The 19,209-nt window shown below is 44.8% G+C and overlaps 1 protein-coding gene across 1 annotated transcript in view; it reads left to right on the top strand.

Annotated features, from left to right (window-relative positions):
- The window catches only part of LOC139239208 (heterogeneous nuclear ribonucleoprotein U-like protein 1), a 63,835-nt gene that overhangs the window by 40,471 nt on the left and 4,155 nt on the right, over nucleotides 1–19,209 (top strand). Inside the window, exons 7-14 of the mRNA XM_070867862.1 lie at nucleotides 1,713–1,825; nucleotides 2,731–2,994; nucleotides 5,558–5,680; nucleotides 6,485–6,613; nucleotides 15,330–15,498; nucleotides 15,975–16,217; nucleotides 17,543–17,682; nucleotides 18,765–19,025. Of these exons, the coding sequence (XP_070723963.1) occupies nucleotides 1,713–1,825; nucleotides 2,731–2,994; nucleotides 5,558–5,680; nucleotides 6,485–6,613; nucleotides 15,330–15,498; nucleotides 15,975–16,217; nucleotides 17,543–17,682; nucleotides 18,765–19,025 (1,442 nt within the window). The remainder of the gene's footprint in view (nucleotides 1–1,712; nucleotides 1,826–2,730; nucleotides 2,995–5,557; nucleotides 5,681–6,484; nucleotides 6,614–15,329; nucleotides 15,499–15,974; nucleotides 16,218–17,542; nucleotides 17,683–18,764; nucleotides 19,026–19,209) is intronic.

A 19,209-nucleotide genomic window follows, 5' to 3' on the forward strand; every position in this document is an offset into this window, starting at 1 on the left:
CCTGTGTGCACCTCGAATGGCTCTACCTGTTCTCTCTATTTCTTATCCATTACTTAGATCGAGTTTAGATTGAGTAAATAAAGAGGAACTGTTTCCATTGCCTGAAGGGTCGAGAACACAGATAGAAGGCGATTGTCAAAAGAACCAGCGGTGACATGAGGGGAAAAAACCTTTTTACACAACGAGTGGTTAGGATTTGGAACGCACTGCCTGATAGGGCGGTGGATACAGATTCAATAGTAGCTTTCAACAGGGAATTGGATAAATACTTGCAGGAGAAAAGAATTGCAGGATATGGGGAAAGAGCAGGACAGAGTGGGACTGACTGGATTGCTCTTCGAAAAAGCCGGCGCAGACTCGATGGGCCGAATGGCATCCTCCTGTGCTGTACTATTCTATGATTGATGTATCTGTTGTGTGCTGTCATAAGGGGGCGTAGCCCTCTACCCCTTCCCCCCCCCCCCCCCCACCATGACCTCTTGCTGCCGATGGCAATAATTCAACTGTATTGCTTCTTATTTTTGAATCCCTCCATGGCCTCTTTTCTCCCACCCAGGTCAATAATGACTGTAATATCCTGCCCATTGCACCCATACCGTTGGCACCACTTCTCTCTCTTCTCCCCCGCCACCCTCCCCGTCCAATAAGGAAGCTTCAGATTACATTCCTATTCATTGAAAGGCCCAATTCTCTGGCAGAGAAAGATTTTTGCGCCCTTTCTTTCAAAGAGTAGTTGGGTCCTGTATAGAGTGGTCCTAACTACTCAGTGCTATTTTTGATGCTCTAGAGGGTTGTGATGAGTAAGGTGATACCCGCTCTTTATTTAGTGGGGAAGCAAGAAACTTGGGGCAATGATGTCGGGGAGACTCGACATCACAGTGAATATTTTATTGGATGATTGTCAGCAGTGGGGATACTGCCCCATTCTTTAAAGAAAAGAAAGAGTGAGAATCACAAAATAATATTTAATAAAAGACTGGGACTAAATTTCTCATCCTTTGTCATGTTGGGGAGCTTTAGCAATCCACTGCACAACCTGCTACAGTTCAATAAAAGTTAGCCGTGTCCCTTTAGAATCTACCTTCCTGACTGTGATCCTCTGTCTCCTTGGTTCAACTTCTTTAATGTCCTGTCACTAGCTTGGATTAGAATTTTAATGTTAAATCTGTACCATTCCAAATGTTGTCACTGGGACAGAGATATGTTACAGCAGATGAATTATTCGAGTATTTATATTCCTGCCTGACCAGTGGAATATAAATACTCTTAATTTGTCTGCCGTTACACAAGTCTGCATTTATCCAAATGTTTATTTCTCTGACCCTGGATCAATATATTCACAAACCATTTCCGAGCTCATGCAGTGAATGATACCAATTATTGTACTCTAAGGCAGGTGATTCTGGAGGTTGCCTGAATGTTTTTATGACTGACATAGTTTAACAATAAAACACTTGTGCATGCCTGTATCCTTGTTATACCAGGACCATAATACCTACGGATTGCTTTCCTCACTCAGTGTATTTACAAAGCACTCCAGGGCAATGAATGGATTGCAAAATGAGATCAGTAAGAGACGTAGTGTCAGAATGTGACTGACTAAAGAAACACCTTGTGAAGATGCTTGATTGGAGTTATACACACAGTGTTCAGTGAGATTTCACTATTCAAAGAAATGGCCTCTCAGATCCCAAATTAACTGTCCTTTTTAGGTGAGGAAGAATTCTCGTATGGGTTTGGAGGGACTGCAAAGAAGTCATCAAACTGCAGGTTTCAGGACTACGGAGAGCGATTTTCTGAAAACGACGTGTTGGGCTGTCTAATTGTAAGTATGGCAAACTTGCTTTGAATTATAATAAACTACTTTTTCACTCAAGGCTGCAAGCAGAGTGCAGATAATGTTTTTTTGTGTTTTTGTGTATAGTTGCAATAGTTACAAGTTCTGGAAATTTGTTTTAAAGATGCTCCTGGGGGCATTTCTTTGAATTGGTCCTTTTCTGCTTTGAAATGTCTTCTTGGAGCTCGGTTCTGTTGTATGATTTTGTTTGTTAGCATTCAGACTCAGGCAACAGGTCAGAGTGAGATTTAACTACTCGTACTTCATTTGTTCCCATGATATCAACCTGATATCTCCTTCAGAACTGTACTGCGAAAGGAAATGAACATGATACATGATGTTCGAACGCAGATTCCATGCGAGAGTAACAAAGCTACTGTACTAACCTTGCAGTGTAGGTTTGCTTTCTGTTGCATACCCTTTGATTGTTGTTCCATAATCATAAGTTGTGGTTATCCACATGGATCAGATGGTCTAGCCTTGCCACTGCTTAAAGCTACTGTGTTAGTGGGCAGACCGCCTGGATCTATACTGTATCTTTTGGCTCTTGGCCAGATTGCTAGGAATGGCACTGGGGGCAGAGCAATGGATAGAGTCATAGAAACATAGAAAATAGGTGCAGGAGTAGGCCATTCGGCCCTTCGAGCCTGCACCACCATTCAATAAGATCATGGCTGATCATCACCTCAGTACCCCTTTCCTAATTACCTTGTTAGAGTTTGATTACTGATTTATTGGGCAAGATGTAAGGGACTGATGGCGAGATGGGAAATTTGTTGCTAGCTATTTTTGAGGGGACTGCATTAAGAGGGGAAATGGAGGTAGATGTTTGAACCTGTTCTCAACTGTTTCATTGCTGAACATGCCCTCTTCACTATCCATCCCCTCTATAGAACTATGAAGCCGGTGACGATGTGGAGATGTCGTTTACAAAGAATGGAAGGTGGCTGGGCGTGGCGTTCAGGGCCAGGAAAATGGTTCTTGGCGGACGGCCATTGTTCCCACATGTGCTGACCAAAAACTGCGCCATTGAATTCAACTTTGGACAAAAAGAACCATGGTGCAGAATTCCTGACGGGTTCACATACATTCAGCACGTGCCCGTAGATGAGCGCATTCAAGGCACAGCAGGACCAAAGAGCAAGTCGGAGTGTGAGGTGGGTGTACTGATCGGGGTTGGAAGGGTTACTGTAATTCTAAAATCTGGGAAGCTTATATCGAGGAAACCCTTTCCTTTTGCCACATCACTTTTTTTTTTAGGTTGAATTCCCCCACGTAGTCTACTTATAATTTACCCCAAATTGTCAGAATCTATTTGACTTTACTTAAGTAGTTTAATTTCAGTTTTCTCAGTTTGTAGAATTTCCCAAATCTCTGTTGGGATGGAGGTTTTTTCGTTTCGTGCCTTCCCACAGATCACAATTCTGCAGTGGGCAAACTGTGAGAAAGGTCCAGGGGAAGGACCGATGAGAGGTAGGAATGGGATTGGGTGTGATGCACCAGCCACAAATCCGTTTTGTCTGGATCCAAGTCTACGTATTATCAAGAATATGATGGGAAAAGACTTGCCCTTGAATGAGGTCTTCTGTTGACAAGGTGCTTTTTTCGACTTAATTCAACCCCCACAGTCCATGCCCATTGCTTATGTCGTGTAAGCACAGAACTGCATTACAAATCAACCACATGTTTATCAAGATTTAGCTCAAAATCCCTGTACTCTGTTTTAGTTTAATAGTGTTGGGTGCAACAATTTCAGTACCTTTTTTTTCAAACGCTTCACTGGCATCTATATCTGAAAGGTGTCCAGTTTGCTAGCTGATGAGGATATCAAGGTAATGTCTTGGAATTTCTGGGGAAATGGAGGACGATGGATCTGATTAAGCTGAAATTGGTGGAAGGTGGTTGGAAGGCAATCAGTTTTAAATCACTGATTTGAAGGATAATGATTAACAGTTGGTGTTCTTTGTATCTGACACCTTTCTAAATGATACACTAGGTCAAAACTGCACTGCTTTGATGTTTTTTAGTCGTCCTCATTCCAGAGCTCGGGGCCAAGTTGACAGAAGGCACAGCTACCATTGGCAAGACAGAAGGAGGGGAAAATGCATAGGAGGAACAGACAGCTTTATGGGGATTGTAGCACTGGAGGAGATGGGCAGAGGACACGGAGCGACTTAAACATAAGGACGACCGAGTCATTGAGGGCCAGGAGCCACTTTTGGGTAGGGAGTGATGGGTGAGCTGCTCATGCGAGGATAGAATATGGGCAGCAGAGCTTTGGATGAGCTGCATTTTAGGAAGGGTGGAGAAGGGAAGATCGATATGGAGAGCAACAGTTGAATCTGGAAGTGACAATAGTCGAGTCTGGAGGTGACAAAGCCATGGATAGGGGCTTCAGTGGCAGTTAGGCTGAAGTAGGGGTGGAGGTTGGCAATATTATGGAATGGAAGTAGATGGCAGGGATATGGGGTCGGAAGTTTGGGGACTAATAGGGCACTGAGGTTGCGAGCGATCAGGTTCAGCTTCGGACAGTAGGTGGGGAGGAAGATGGGAGTTGGGTGGTAAGGGAACCGAGTTGGTGGCGGGGCCTGAAGACTATGGCTTCAGTCTTCCAAATGTTTGAAGGAAAGCCTCAATTGCTCATGAATAGTTGAAATGCAGGGGAAGCTTGAGCTGCAGGTAGCTTCTAGCCAAGCTCGCTGGGTGACATTTCTGTACCCAGGATGATCTAGCCATCCCTCACCTTTTCATGTGGTCGGCACCACGTGCAGCCTAATGTGCATAGCATTCTCCAGCCAGTGAAATTGTGGCATTGGTTCAGTGAACATGTTAACAACTGCAGCTGGGGTCAGTGCTTTGCAAGCCTCAGATTCTCTGGCAAAGGCCTGCTCGGAGAACTAGTTGAGGTAATGCTGAAAAGCCTTGATGTGCCAGTTGCTGTAAATAGTCCTACAGAGAGCAGTAAAGGGTCAGGCTTAACACTGCCAAATCTTTTTGTGGGAAAACAGCTGCGTTTTCAAACCAGGGAGAGATTTGCCTTTGGGAGATCTGCAAGGCTCCAGATTGATCAATAAATTTGCAGCCCCAGTTGCCACGAAACCACTCTGTGCTGGGACAGCATTCCTCAGTTTCTGTTTCAAAACAAGATTCCCGAAAAGACGACCTCCGAGCAGCCAGAACTGAAAGCCTATGGCATTTTTAGACCATTGCGCAGCCCTGATTTTCATCGCTTCAACTGCCTGGGCCCTAAGCTCTGGAATTTCCTCCTTTAACTTCTCCATCTTTCAACCCTCCTCTCCTCAAAATCTACCTCTTTGACTAAGTTTTTCATCGCCTGTCCTAATTTCTCCTTGTGTCAAATGTTGTCTTTTTGCTACATGAATATTGCACAATCCTGGGCATTATCATTGATAAAATTGCATTGTCCTTACTGTCGCATCAATTCTAGTATTCATTATCAGTTAACCTGGAATCAACTATTAATGTTGAAAGCTTACATTAGGATTGAGACTAGCTGGTTTTTGGGACTCCCCATGCCACACTCCATTCCCAGGCCTTCGCTCCTGTGACACTTTACTACGTGTGAGCTCCAAGGCTGCCATTTACTAAGCAGGAAAAACTGGGGATAATTGGGGGACGGAGAAATGAGAGAAAATGGGCGCACCTTGCTTAAAGAATTCTGAGAGTTGCAGAATTTTACTAATGATGCGCTTTCTTTAGATCCTGATGATGGTTGGCCTGCCTGCAGCAGGGAAGACAACATGGGCTATAATGCATGCAGCTAGCCACCCGTGGAAGAAATACAATATCCTCGGAACAAATGCCATCATGGAAAAGATGAAGGTAGGTATAGGGCGTGCAGAATGACCCAGTTTCTAGCGGTTGTGCCAGAACTGGTAAGTGGCTTGGAGATGCTCGGCTGATGTCGTCATTAACTGAGTTCAATTTTGAAGTCCCTCAGCAATATTCTACTGACTCCGTGTTTACATGACAGGCCTGCAATCTGAAGACTAAATAAGTGAAGCTGAAGTGAAAATCGGTAATAGTAACAGGTGTAACTGTCCATTAGCAGTTCTGCGGACTGACACAGCCGTGTGCCTGCTGCCCGCTGTCGGAAGAGTTGAAAACACATGCCTGTAATTCTGTCACCAGCCCCTTTCAGTAGTGTCATTGCATAAGGGTCAATCGTCAGCTGGTGCTGTGATAGTTTCAATTCTATATTTATTCTACTACAGAATGGCATAAAACACAGACGTGCGTACAAACACCTTTATCAAGGACCTTTATTTGAACAATCTGGGGAGTGGGCAGAGGGTGCGTCGTAAGTGTGATCATTTGAACTTTAATTGTCATTTCCACGTGTGCAAAAAGTGGTGCGTCTATGTGTAGAAAGCATATCAAATAGTTATTGTTTCACTGGTGTCAAAAGCTTGGTAAAATGAGACCAAAGTATAAAGGACTGACGATTTTCAAAAAATACTGTAGGAGAAAGAGTCCCGGTTAACAGTTTGTTGGAAAGCCTATTTTGGTATAAATCGGGGTAGTAGCATGAGTTGCAAGATAATGGATACACACTGGAAGCAAATGGTTGCTAGGAGCCAGTAAATCCGGTCCTTTCAACAACGGGCATCTCTGCCATTTTCACAGGTGATGGGTCTTCGACGTCAGCGCAATTACGCGGGCCGCTGGGATGTCCTAATCCAGCAAGCTACTCAGTGCTTGAACCGCCTCATCCAGATTGCTGCTCGCAAGAAACGCAATTACATCCTTGACCAGGTACTGTTGTGTTTCCATGCTTTACTGATACATTAGATAAGATGCCTTATTTTAGCTTGTTTATAGCAATATATTAATGTTACACTTATTCAGCAAATTAAATCTCTTGTAATACTTTGTTTTTTTAAACACATTGTAAATAAAGATGAACTTTGTTTCATTGCTTGGGGATCAAATGAAAATACCCATCCCATGTAAAGAACAAAAATGGGATTTAATGATGCTGCTTACAATGTAAAACACCAGTGGTGAGTAAGTGACTGATCTCCATTGTTACTAAGTTTAAAAAAAAAACATGTCTTTTAAAAATAGATGTATTAATTGGAACTTTGTTGTTTGTAAAATAATTGGTGTGCAGGTAAGTTATCACTAATGAACATTGGCTTTCCAGGGCTTGCAAGATGGGCGAGGTAAGTACAGGTCGAAAGGACAATCTTTGGTACAGGATAACTGTAAGTACCACTGGGTAAGTAGTTGTATATTGTCTTGTCTGGGGCAGATGTTCTCATGAAGAACTGGTAGATAAAGGTAAGTATGTGCGAGTTAGTCAGGGTCAAGAATAGAAAAACGTCTTCACACTCTCCGGATGGCTTTTGGTGGGGCTTGTTGACCCCTTTAGAGGAGTGCAAAGAATGGAATCCAAAATCTATTTTCAGATCTACTCTACACGAGAACTAATAATCAGCCAGCCACTGTCAGCGACACTACAATTGCTCTGATCCATTCACCTAGTTCGTTCTAGCCTTTAAAGTCCTGTTGCAATTGAATGCGATTGGCTTTTTAATGAAATCAAAGTTTCTCAAAATATTTAATTGGGCCCTTGGCTGAAACATTCTTCATTCCAGCGGTACAGTGACCCACACATTAAGTACTGCTTGCGCTACAAGAGAATTAGATAGCTTTATTCCTCAAAACGTACGCTGTCTGTCTAACATACCGCACCGTGAAATACTTCAACGGTGTGTGCAGCTGCTAGATTTCACGTCCGTGCTTGGTGTGTATGTTGCGGAAAGCTCACGACACTACGGGTTTTGGGTCTTGTGCTGCTCCATAATTTCTGTAATCCAAGTCTGGAAATGCCTTGATTTTTCAATGCCGATCGCGCGGGTTTTATGCTGGTGCAAAGGAAGTTTTTTTTTAAAAAAGAATGGAGTTTAAGCAGAATTTTGACATGCTCTTGGAGAGTTGTGTTGTCATTTTAGTTAAAATGCTTGTGTAACAAAAGAATAAGTGCTTACTCCAAGATACAGTTTAACAGTTTCCAGATGTAATGAGCTATCTCATCACTTTGCACGTTAGTTGCGTGTAATAATGCGATGTTGCCAACTATCTTGTGAAAAGGAATAGCTCGTGGTTATTGAACAAGTAAATACAGGATGGTACACAGGATGCTATGTAGGTTGGCTTGCATATTTGCAAAGTATCCTTTTAGTATGGGGCAATTTGTGACGTCAGTCTTAAAAACCCAAGTGTCTTGAATTTTGGTATTAAACCTTAACCGGTTGAGCAGATTTGCTAGTTGCTTTACTGAGTTTTTCTATGCATGCCTGGAATGGAAATAACGGGCAGATACTCTAGTGGTATGGCTGAGATTATAGCTTGAATTACACGTGTAGCTACGTGTGTGTGTGTGTGTCAGAATAACTTTATTGAATATGTTGAACTCAGTTATAACTTTGTAAAATCAGTCTGTGCCCTTCAGAAATGTTACTGTTTAAAAAGGGGGGAGAGAATGAAGTAGTGTTCTAGTGCACATTTACGTAACTACATAACGACTGTGTTGAGAAACTACAGTGTTGAAGGCTGAATTTAATTATTTTGTAGTTTGAAAGGTTTGAGTCGACCAAGCTAGTATTACTAAACCTGAGCCAGTACGATTCTGAATGGGGCTTTTAGTTGAATTCTGTTTATTTAAAATTAAAACATTCAGTTGAAACTAGTAATGAGAACTGCAAGAGGTCTGCTACAGAATGGCATAAAGCTTCGACACATGCATAAACATTAATGTCCTTTACTTGAATGGTCATTGGGGGGGATTCCAGAAGTTGGGACTTAAGTGCGTTCATTTGAATTTTAGTAAGCTACCATTTCTTTGCTTGAGAAAATTGCCGCCTCTGTGTAAAATGCAAATCAAATTGTTTACTGTAGAACTTTCCTTTACTTATGCTTTTTGAGATCAAACTCAAACTTGGGGAATGATTTACATGATATCTTGGGGAATGATTTACATGATATCTTTAGAAATGGGAGATATTTCATTATTTTACATTTCTCTCATGCTGCCAACAACAGCAGCTTGTATTTATATAACGCCTTTTAACGTAGTAAAATATCCCAAGGTGCTTCACAGGAACATTATAAAATGAAAGTTGACTGCGAGCCACATAAGGAGATATTGGGGCAGATAAGAGGTAGGTTTTAAGGAGTGTTTTAAAGGAGGAAAGAGAGGTAGAGCTGCGGTGAGGTTTAGGAAGGGAATTCTAGAGCTTAGGATCTAACTAGAAAAGGAACTGGTTTCTCAAAGTGGGCAGAATTCGAGGTGGATAGTTCATTAGGGGCTGGTGGGTGCACCAAAGGCTGTTGAAGCAAGTCACGGAGGAGAAGGCAAGATCTCTGAACACAATTTTTCAGTCCTCCCAAGATACAAAAGCTGTTTCGGAGGACTGGAAGGGAATCACTATTATAGCTCTGTTCGAAAAGGGGGAGAAGGATAAACAAGTTAGTCTAGGCTCAGTTTTGGGAAAATTCTTACAATCCATAGTTCGATATCCAATCAGTAAGCATTTAGAAATGCATGGGGTAATCGAGGACAGCCAGCTGGTAAAGACATGTTTCACAAATGTAATAGATTTTTAAAGATTGCTTGGATAATACAGTGTGGATGGATTTTCAGAAAGCATTCAATAGATGTCTCGCAGCAGGCATGTTATTCACATTCAGGTGTGTAATGTATTTGCTTCAGAATTCAAAGCAACACATTGCTACGTATTACGAACTAGTTGGTTTATTAACAATGGTTTAATAATCACACCACACATTACCAGTTCATCCACTAGGCTCACAACTGCATACCTCATCGTGGATGACCTAGACTCAACTGGCTGGGGTTTTATTGAGTCTTGTGAACATCACGTGACTGGCTAAGTCACTCGCAATGCAACAGCTCTACAAACCTGTGAGCATACTCGCTGGGGCATACATTGCAAGGTGTATGGTACAAGAGGAAATGTAGCAACGTGGTTAGACAGTTGGAAGATGGGCAGAAAATGAAGGATTAGAGTTGATGGGTGTTGCCTGGTTTGAAAAATAACTTGACAATAGTGCACCCCGGGGTTAGAGCTGGGCCCACTTTGTTCTCCATATACAGGTACAACATCCAATCCTCGGGACGGAGTCCGTTCCGGATTTCAGACAAGAAAATCAATAGTCTGAAATCCGGAATCCTCGACTGAATCTGTGCCGGGTTTTGAGCGGCGAGGTCTGAAACCCGGCACTGATTTGGTCGAGGATTCCGGATTTGGGGTGTGATTTTCGTGTCTGAAATCCGGAATCCTCAACCGAATCTGTGTCGGATTTCGGGTTTTGCCTCAAAAATGTCCGGTTTTCGGACAATAATTCCAGATGACTCCTTCAGCTGCGCGCAAAATGTCCATTTTTTGGGTAATTCTGGTTTTCGGAGTTCCAGATTCGGGACATTGCACTTGTATATGGATAATTCGAACTTGGGCATAGGGAGTACAGTAACAAAATTTGCTGATGGCGCAAAAGTTAGGAGGTTTGCTACAGGAACTGTAAAAGGATGGTGCAGGCAGGGTGATCGGCAATTTAGGCCCCAAGTTTCCACATGATTTGCTCCTGATTTTTAGGAGCAACTGGTGGAGAACGGAGTATCTTAGAAATCGGAATTCTCCACATTTAGGTTTTCTGCAGTTCTCGTCAGGTAGAACAGTTTCACTTTGGAACTGAATTTTTTTTTCAAAAGGGGGCGTGTCTGGCCACTGACGCCTGATTTGAAAGTTTCCACAGTGAAAACGTACTCCAAACTAACTTAGAATGGAGCAAGTGAAGATTTTTGTAGGCTTGGAAAAAACCTTGTCTACACATTAAAAAATCAGGCGCAGGTTACAAATTAGGCGTCGGGAACGAGGGGGGGGGGAAGGGAAGTCATTAAATTCTACAATAAATCCTTATTTATACTTATACAAATATTATACAAATAAATCCAACCTGAATAAACATTTATAAGCAAAGAAAAGATTAAATAAACCATGTTCCTACCTGTGTGAAAGTGCTTCAGGTAAGGAGAATGCTGCAGGAAGCCTCAAGTTGAGGCAGCCGTTCCCGACGGCGGGGGAAAGGCAGTGAGGGCCCGACCGACGGCGGGGGGAGGAGGCAGTGAGCGACCGACCGACGGCAGCAGCCGTTCCCGACGGCGGGGGGCAGTGAGGGCCCGACCGACCGACGGCGGGGGGGGGGAGGGGCCCCCCTGCCGTCGGTCGGGCCCGTCGGGAAACGGCTGCCTCAACTTCTGAGGCTTCCTGCAGCCTTCTCACTGCTGCAAGAAGCCTCAGTGCTGATCATGGAAGGGCAATGTGCTTTTATTAAAAAATGAACAGCTGCAAAGAACTACAAAAATGGCCGAGTGCCAATGTTTCCTTCACACTGCGCATGCGCGAACGCTCCAACGCGCACGCGCAGGGTTGCCGGCACGAAAAAAACTCATTTAAATGGTACCTGCCCCCTCCTACTTACAAAATCGGCGCGAGTGATAGGCTCATTATAGACGGGGGCCTTAAAGCCATGTATAGATTCGCCAGGATGATGCAACCGAGTAAGGGGAGAGATTAGAAGAAATGTCTTTACACAGAGTTGTTGGAGCGTGGAATCCTTTGCCATAGAGTGGTTCAGGCTGAGCGCATTGCATATTAAGAGAAAATTGGATCAACATTTGAAACAGAGGAAGATACAGTATGATGGGGACAGAGCAGGGTAGTGGGATTAGCCTTGGACAGCTCTAGCACAGACACATGGCCTCCTTTCGGATGAGACGTTAAACTGAGGCTGCTCTCCCAAATGGACATAAAATATCCCACGGCACTATATCGAAGAACAGAGGATTTGTCCTTGGTGTCCTGGCTAATATTTATCCTTCAATCAACATTACTAAAAAGAGATTATATGGTCATTGTCCGATTGCTGTTTGTGGGCAAATTGGTAATTCAGTGACTACAATCCAAAAATACTGTTATATAAATAAATGCAATTCCTCTGTGCTGTAAACCTCACTGGTTCAATATACGAAAGTTTCAGTTGTAACTACCGTATGAGTGTTGATGAAAATGCTTCTGTCTGTATACACTTGGGCACTTTTTTTCTACTAGCTAAGGTGAGCTATGCTACCCATCGTTGAGTCTAGAATTGGAATTGTTGCTTATTTTCAAATCTAGTTTGAGATTATTAATGTTTTTTGGTAGTTAGTGTCTGGAATTTTCATATGCTGTGCTGTTAGTGTTTTTAATCATAGAATCATAGAAATTTACAGAACTTAAGGAGGCCATTCAGCCCATCGTGGTTACAGTATTTACAATTATAATTACAATTATAATTATATTCAGTAAGAACTTTACAGTTATAATCGAATAGTGTCACAGATGAGGACTGAGTCCAGTTTTAGTGAGACCTAGAAGCATTTAGTCCTTAATCGTTTTTAGAATAATATGAATACAGCAGCACGTGCCATTTTAGAAAACATCTTGAGGCGCTTTATAGAAGGAGGAGGGATTAAAAGATGAAAGTAGACTTCAGGCGGTGATCTGAAGAGTCGGGAGGTGACGAACAAGATGAGTTTTGAGCAGGCTTGTAAAAGTGGGGAGAGAAGCGGGGAGTTGTCGGGAGAGTATTCCAGGGGGTGGGGGGGGCGCGGTGTTGATTGTAGAAATGGGCAGTGTCAGAGGACAGAAGGTGCAGGAGAAGCTATGAGACTGGCGGAGGTTGCAATAGTGTGTGGGATGACTCCACAGAAAGATTGGACGGTGAGGATTTTAAATTCACTGCATGAAGCTGGGCAGTGATTGGTGAGTGGGATTGGGTGCAGGAGGGGGTAATTGGTGAGTGGGACTGGTGCAGGAGGGGGTAATTGGTGAGTGGGACTGGTGCAGGAGAGGTTAATTGGTGAGTGGGACTGGGTGCAGGAGGAGTTAATTGGTGAGTGGGACTAGGTGCAGGAGGGGGTAATTGGTGACTGGGACTAGGTGCAGGAGGGGGTAATTGGGGAGTGGGACTGGGTGCAGGAGGGGGTAATTAGGGAGTGGGACTGGGTGCAGGAGGGGGTAATTGGTGAGTGGGACTGGGTGCAGGAGGGGGTAATTGGTGAGTGGGACTGGGTGCAGGAGGGGGTAATTGGTGAGTGGGACTGGGTGCAGGAAGGAGGTAATTGGTGAGTGGGACTGGGTGCAGGAGGGAGGTAATTGGTGAGTGGGACTGGGTGCAGGGGGTATTGGGTGAGTGGGACTGGGTGCAGGGGGTAATGGGTGAGTGGGACTGGGTGCAGGGGGTAATGGGTGAGTGGGACTGGGTGCAGGAGGGGGTAATTGGTGAGTGGGACTGGGTGCAGGAGGTAATGGGTGAGTGGGACTGGGTGCAGGAGGGAGGTAATTGGTGAGTGGGATTGGGTGCAGAGTAGGATCCGGAGTTTTGCTTAAAAGCATAAATTCAGTACTACACATCTATTTTGTGGCTCTCTGTTGTCTCAAACACTAATTCCAGTCTCTGCACATGTGATTTTTACAAATATGGTTGTGATGTGCTGACTCAGTCCCTGTGAATACAGAAACTCAGAATGGATTCAGGAGATGATTGGATCGAGTTGGGAAATGGAAAAGAACAGGGCTTAGGGAGAGGAAACGGAAAACGCAGTAAAAGTGTTGAGAGAAACCAATTCAAACCATGAATAGTCTGGTGTGTAAAGGGCCAGTTCGTTAGATATATTCAAAAGGGAGTTAGATGTGACCCTTACGGCTAAAGGGATCAAGGGGTATGGAGAGAAAGCAGGAATGGGGTACTGAAGTTGCATGATCAGCCATGATCATATTGAATGGTGGTGCAGGCTCGAAGGGCCAAATGTCCTGCACCTATTTTCTATGTTTCTAAGGGATTTGCAGATAGATGTTGAGAAGCTATAAATGAAAGAAAACACATATTAAGAAGGACGTATAATTCTCTTTAAATGTATTGTAAATGAATGTTGCTGTAATGACTCTCTTGCTGCAGACTCTTCCAGTGACACTCTGTTTCCCAAAGCTTGGAAGTACATCTGGCATTGTTTTTTCTGTCAGAGTAGAGGGATGGCGGTTTGATTGCTGCCGGGGGGCAGAGACCTGGGGACCCTCTGCTACTAATTTCATTCAGTGATGGTTATGGTGTTGGACAGTCATTTCTGGGTGATTTTTTTTTTCAGTTCAAGCACAGGAGGGGTGAAGTGCTCAATCAGCAATAGAAGTTATTTATATTCAAGTGATGCCTGAAGGCTGAAAAGAACACGTATATTTTATACTGCCGATGGAAAGATTTACCATAATAAGGAGGATTATGGAAGTAGCCCTGCCGCAGAGGCACCAAATAGATCAGAACTGATTACAGAAATTCTTGTGCACGGCCCTCTGCAAATGCAAAACATTCTGAATTTTAAAAACAGAGTAAGTGTCGACGCCAGTGGGTTAGAGCAGGAGTGGGGCTTGGAGCAAACAGTCTGCAGAGTCTATTTTTAAAGAGTCTTTACGCACTGCAGCAAACTGAGCTCGTGACTGAAACTACAGCAACGTCTCCCGATAATAGCGGGATTATTTCTCTGGCGAAATGCAATAAGTGGAGGATAGTTACACAGTCCCAGTCACATACCCTATGATTGACGGGAAAATCGCCCAATAATAGCCATTCGGGAACTTAGGGAGTCACTATATGCAGCCTGTGTCTCTAAAAAAAAAAACACTTCTACAGTTACCAGAGATTCTGCTCAAAGTTATGATTGGTGCTTTTAATCCGTTTTTTTGAAATATGTGGAGAAAAGGAACATTTATTGGAATTGGTGAACTACCCCAAAACTATAAAAATAAAATAATCTTCTTCAGTTGCAGTTTAATTTATTAATTGTGTGAATTGTCGAATTTATTCAGGTATGAGCCGCTTGTTTGTTCACTAAATTGTGGTTGGTCAGAGTCGGCAGGTGGGGGACCGTGTGCCCCAGCACTGCTTATTTTGCCTACTGATAGTTGGGTTTGTTAATATTTTGCTAATCACTGAGACTAGAAGCATTCGGAGATTCCTGCGACAGTTTAAGGGACGGGAGATTGGGAATCTCAATCGGGATGTTGTGAAATTTCCCGTCTCAAAAGATCGATCAGATGTGCTGAGAAGCTTCAAAACTGTCGGTTTGGTTTATCTAAATTATGGAGCAGCAAATTGTGGACCTTCCTAAACTCCCCGTGTTCGTTCCCATACGCAAGTCTGCGGCAGATTTATATAACGTTTTAAAACATCCTGTGCGGAGGTTCCGATCCCTGCGGGTAAGTTTGTATTTAAAGTGGGTGCCCACCCTGCCACAACACTTGTGAGCTGTGAGGGGGAGAGAATGTTAATCCCGTCATTTACAGGCCTCGATGTCTGCAAGCCAAGCAAGAAATAATGAACGATTTTGCCTCTTCTTTGTCACCATTGCTAGACAAATGTTTATGGATCAGCACAGAGACGAAAAATGCGTCCTTTTGAAGGGTTTCAACGCCAGGCTATTGTAATTTGTCCCACGGATGCCGATTTAAAAGAACGAACAATAAAGCGTACTGATGAGGAAGGAAAGGATGTTCCTGATCATGCAGTTTTAGAAATGAAAGGTAGGAAACTGGAAACGCAAATCCTGTGTTTTTAAAAAAAAAAAGCTAGAAGGAAAAAAAGCAGCCAGATAGCTCTCTTCCCACTGATTCCTCCTTTGTTATTGCCTCCCACAACAAACCATTTCACCGTCTCTTCCCAATTACCAGACGTACACACTGTAGACCACAGGTCAGTACACCGAGAATGTTACGGCCATCACAGATTCTCCGATTTATGTGATGCTCATAAGTGCGTTGACGGTAACCGGTTGCACGATCTGCTTGGAAATTCAGAATTTCTGGTTTTGCGGTACCTTTTTATCTATTATTTTCCTTGCACCTTCCCAGTGATGAGTGGCGTTGGGCCACTGGCGCAAAGATCTGTCCCGTGACGGTTCGAGCTTTAACTGTTGCCGGTTCCGAGAACAATCATTGACTTGTCTCCTTGCTGTGTTTTTTTTTCTCTCTCTCTCTCTCTCTCTCTGTGCGGCGCCCAGCGAACTTCGCCTTGCCCGAGGCCGACGAGTTCCTGGACACCGTGTCCTACGTTGAGCTGCAGAAGGAGGAGGCGGTGAAACTGGTCAGCATCTACAACGAAGAAGGGAAGGCAGCCGGCCCTCCTCCGGAGAAGCGCTTCGACAACCGGTCCTCCGGCTTCCGTGGCCGTGGCGCCTTCAACCGCTTCGACAATCGCGGCGGGCAGGCGGCCCGAGGTTTTGCCCGCGGCGGATTCCGGGCAGGTTAGTGTCTGGGGCCGTGGAGGGAAGTGCTGGGTTTATACTGGCTTTAGAATTGCCACTGCTCTTTATTCCCGGTTCTGTTTAGTCGTTAACGGGACGATGAAAGAAAAATTTCCGCGCGCACCATATTTGTCCCGAACAATGGGGCATCAAATTAAGAGCTACGCCGTTTTTTATTTAGTTCCTGGGATGTGGGCGTCGCTGGCAAGGCCAGCATTTATTGCCCGTCCCTAATTGCCCTCGAGAAGGTGGTGGTGAGCCGCCGCCTTGAACCGCTGCAGTCCGTGTGGTGAAGGTGCTCCCAAAAGGCTGACTTTGTCATAGCGGTTTGGTACAACTGAGTGGCTCTTTGGGCCATTTCAGAGGGAAGTTAAGAGTCAACCACATTGCTGTGGGTCTGGAGTCACATATAGGCCAGATCGGGTAAGGGCGGCAGATTTCCTTCCCTAAAGGACATTAGTGAACCAGATGGGTTTTTAACGACAATCCGGTAGTTTCATGGTCACAATTACGGATACTAGTTTATTCATTCAAAATTTATTTAATTGAATTTAAAATTCCCCCAACTGCCGTGGTGGGATTTGAACTCTTGTCTCTGGATTAGTAGTCCAGGAACCTGAATTACTAGTCCAGTAACATAACCACTATGCTACCGTACCCCATTCAAGTGTGTTGTCAGGAATAACAACAATGTATATTTATATAGAGCCTTCAATGTAATAAAATGCAAATTTGGCACCGAGCCATATAAGATGATGTTAGGGCAGATGACCAAAGTCTTGGTTGAGGGGGTAGGTTTTAAAGAGCGTCTTAAAGGAGGGAAGAGGAGAGGCGAAGACATTTAGGGAGGAAATTCCAGAGCTCAGCGCATAGACAGCTAAAGGCGCAATCGCCACTGGTGGAGCGTTTAAAATCGGGGATGTTCAAAAGCACAGATGTCTAGAGATATTATAGGGCTGGATTACAGAGATGGGGAGGGGCGAGGGCCATGTAGGGATTTGAAAACAAGGATGAGAATTTTAAAATTGAGGCATTGCTTAACCGGGAGCCAATGTAGGTCAGCGAGCAATTCTTCACACAAAGGGTAGTGGGAATCTGGAACTCTCTCCCACCCACCCACTCCCGCTTGGCTATGGAACCTAGGCAGGTGGATGGATTTGAGATACAGATCAGCCATTGAATGACGAACAGGCTCGAGGGGCTAAAAGGCCTCCTCCTGTTCCGAAGTTCATTGTTGCTGGAACGTTTTCAGCCCATTAAACCCAGTACAGGAGCAGGGCCCACGCTCGTCATGAATAAAATCCGTCTTTATTTGTTAAATGCAGGCTTCAACCGTGGCGGTAATACCCAGAACCGTTGGACCAACCACAACACCAACAGCCGTGGTACCTACAACCGCACCCAGAGTTACAACTCGACCCCCCGCACCCCCTCCTACAGCAAAACCACTTACAGCCAGGCCCAGGTAACCGCTGCTGAATAGATAAATAATCAGGTGGTTGGAAGTGAGCTTCTAGCCAAGCTTTATTGGTATGGGGGTGGGAGCGAGCAGTCAGTTTTACAGGATTTCTGATCTTGGTGCAAGCCTTTGGCTGCAAGAATGAAAAAGCTTGCATTTGTATAGCGCCTTTCACGTCCCAAGGATGTCCCAAAGTGCTTTACAACCAATTTTGTTGGTGTGGTCACTGCTATTGTGGCACACATGACAAGTCAGTTTGTCCACAGCAAGGTCCCACACACACAACAGACGTGACCAGATAATCTGTTTTTTGTAGTCGTCATCATAAGCAGTCCCTCGGAATCGAGAAAGCCTTGCTTCCACTCTTAAAATGAGTCCTTAGGTGGTTGAACAGTCCAAAACAAGAACCACGATCCCCGTCACAGGTGGGACAGACAGTCGTTGAGGGTAAGGGAGGGTGGGACAGATTTGCCGCACGCTCGTTCCGTTGCCTGCGCTTGGTTTCTGCATGCTCTCGGTGATGAGACTCAAAGTGCTCAGCGCCCACCCGGATGCACTTCCTCCACTTAGGGCGGTCTTTGGCCAGGGACTCCCAGGTGCTGTGCTGGAATAGGGATAAATGTTGGCCAGGACACCACCTCTGCTCTTCCGATAGTGCCATGCCTCACTTTAATGCCTCCGAGATGCCTTTAACATCTGAAAGATGGCAGGTCCAACAATGTAGTACTTCCTCCGTGCTGCACGGAAGCCTAGACTATGTACCATACCTGGAATGGGACTTGAACTCACCACCCTTGAACCTCCCGGCGAGGCAGAGACCACTGAGCCAAGCTGATGCTTGTCTTTGGTTTCTTTATTGAATGGCCAACTTGCTGTTTCCACGCGTTCTCTGGCTGCCTGTTGGCGCATTAGGGAACTTGCGCTGAAGGCTTTTGATTCACCTTTCCACTTGGGGCTGCTTCATTGGATTGGCTGTATTGGTTTCAGAAAACCGCAGACTGAAACAGATGAAAGTTGTGCCGTCTGTCATTGCTGAACTTTGACCTCCAGGCCTGTAACAAACTCGCCACGTTTCGTTTCTATTTCAGCCACCGGCACCGACATTGGCCCCGGCACCGGCCCCGGCACCGGCCCCGGCCCCGGCACCAGCACCAGCACCAGCACTGACGACACCGACACCACCGGTAGCATACGGGCAGAGTTACAGCCAGAGCTACAGTCAACCGTACAATCCGACGTACAGCTACAGTAGTAACTATGGCACCTATGGGAACTACAGCCAAGGCTACACTCAGCCCCAGACTGCGACACAAAGCTACAGCCAGCAGTACCCCAGCCAGTACCAGCAGGTGATTGTCACAGTGTCACAATGCATGTATTAACTCTCTCTCGGTACTGGGTACGGTATCGTAGCCCACCACCGGCAACCGTGAGACGATTCGTTCAAACCCCCCCCACCCCCACGATGGGAAGCTCTGGAATTGAGTCCCAATTAATCTGATACTTTGTGGGCTGTAGGACTAGGAGGAACAA

Source organism: Pristiophorus japonicus, chromosome 26 (genome assembly GCF_044704955.1).
Source record: "Pristiophorus japonicus isolate sPriJap1 chromosome 26, sPriJap1.hap1, whole genome shotgun sequence".
Lineage (NCBI taxonomy): Eukaryota > Metazoa > Chordata > Chondrichthyes > Pristiophoridae > Pristiophorus > Pristiophorus japonicus.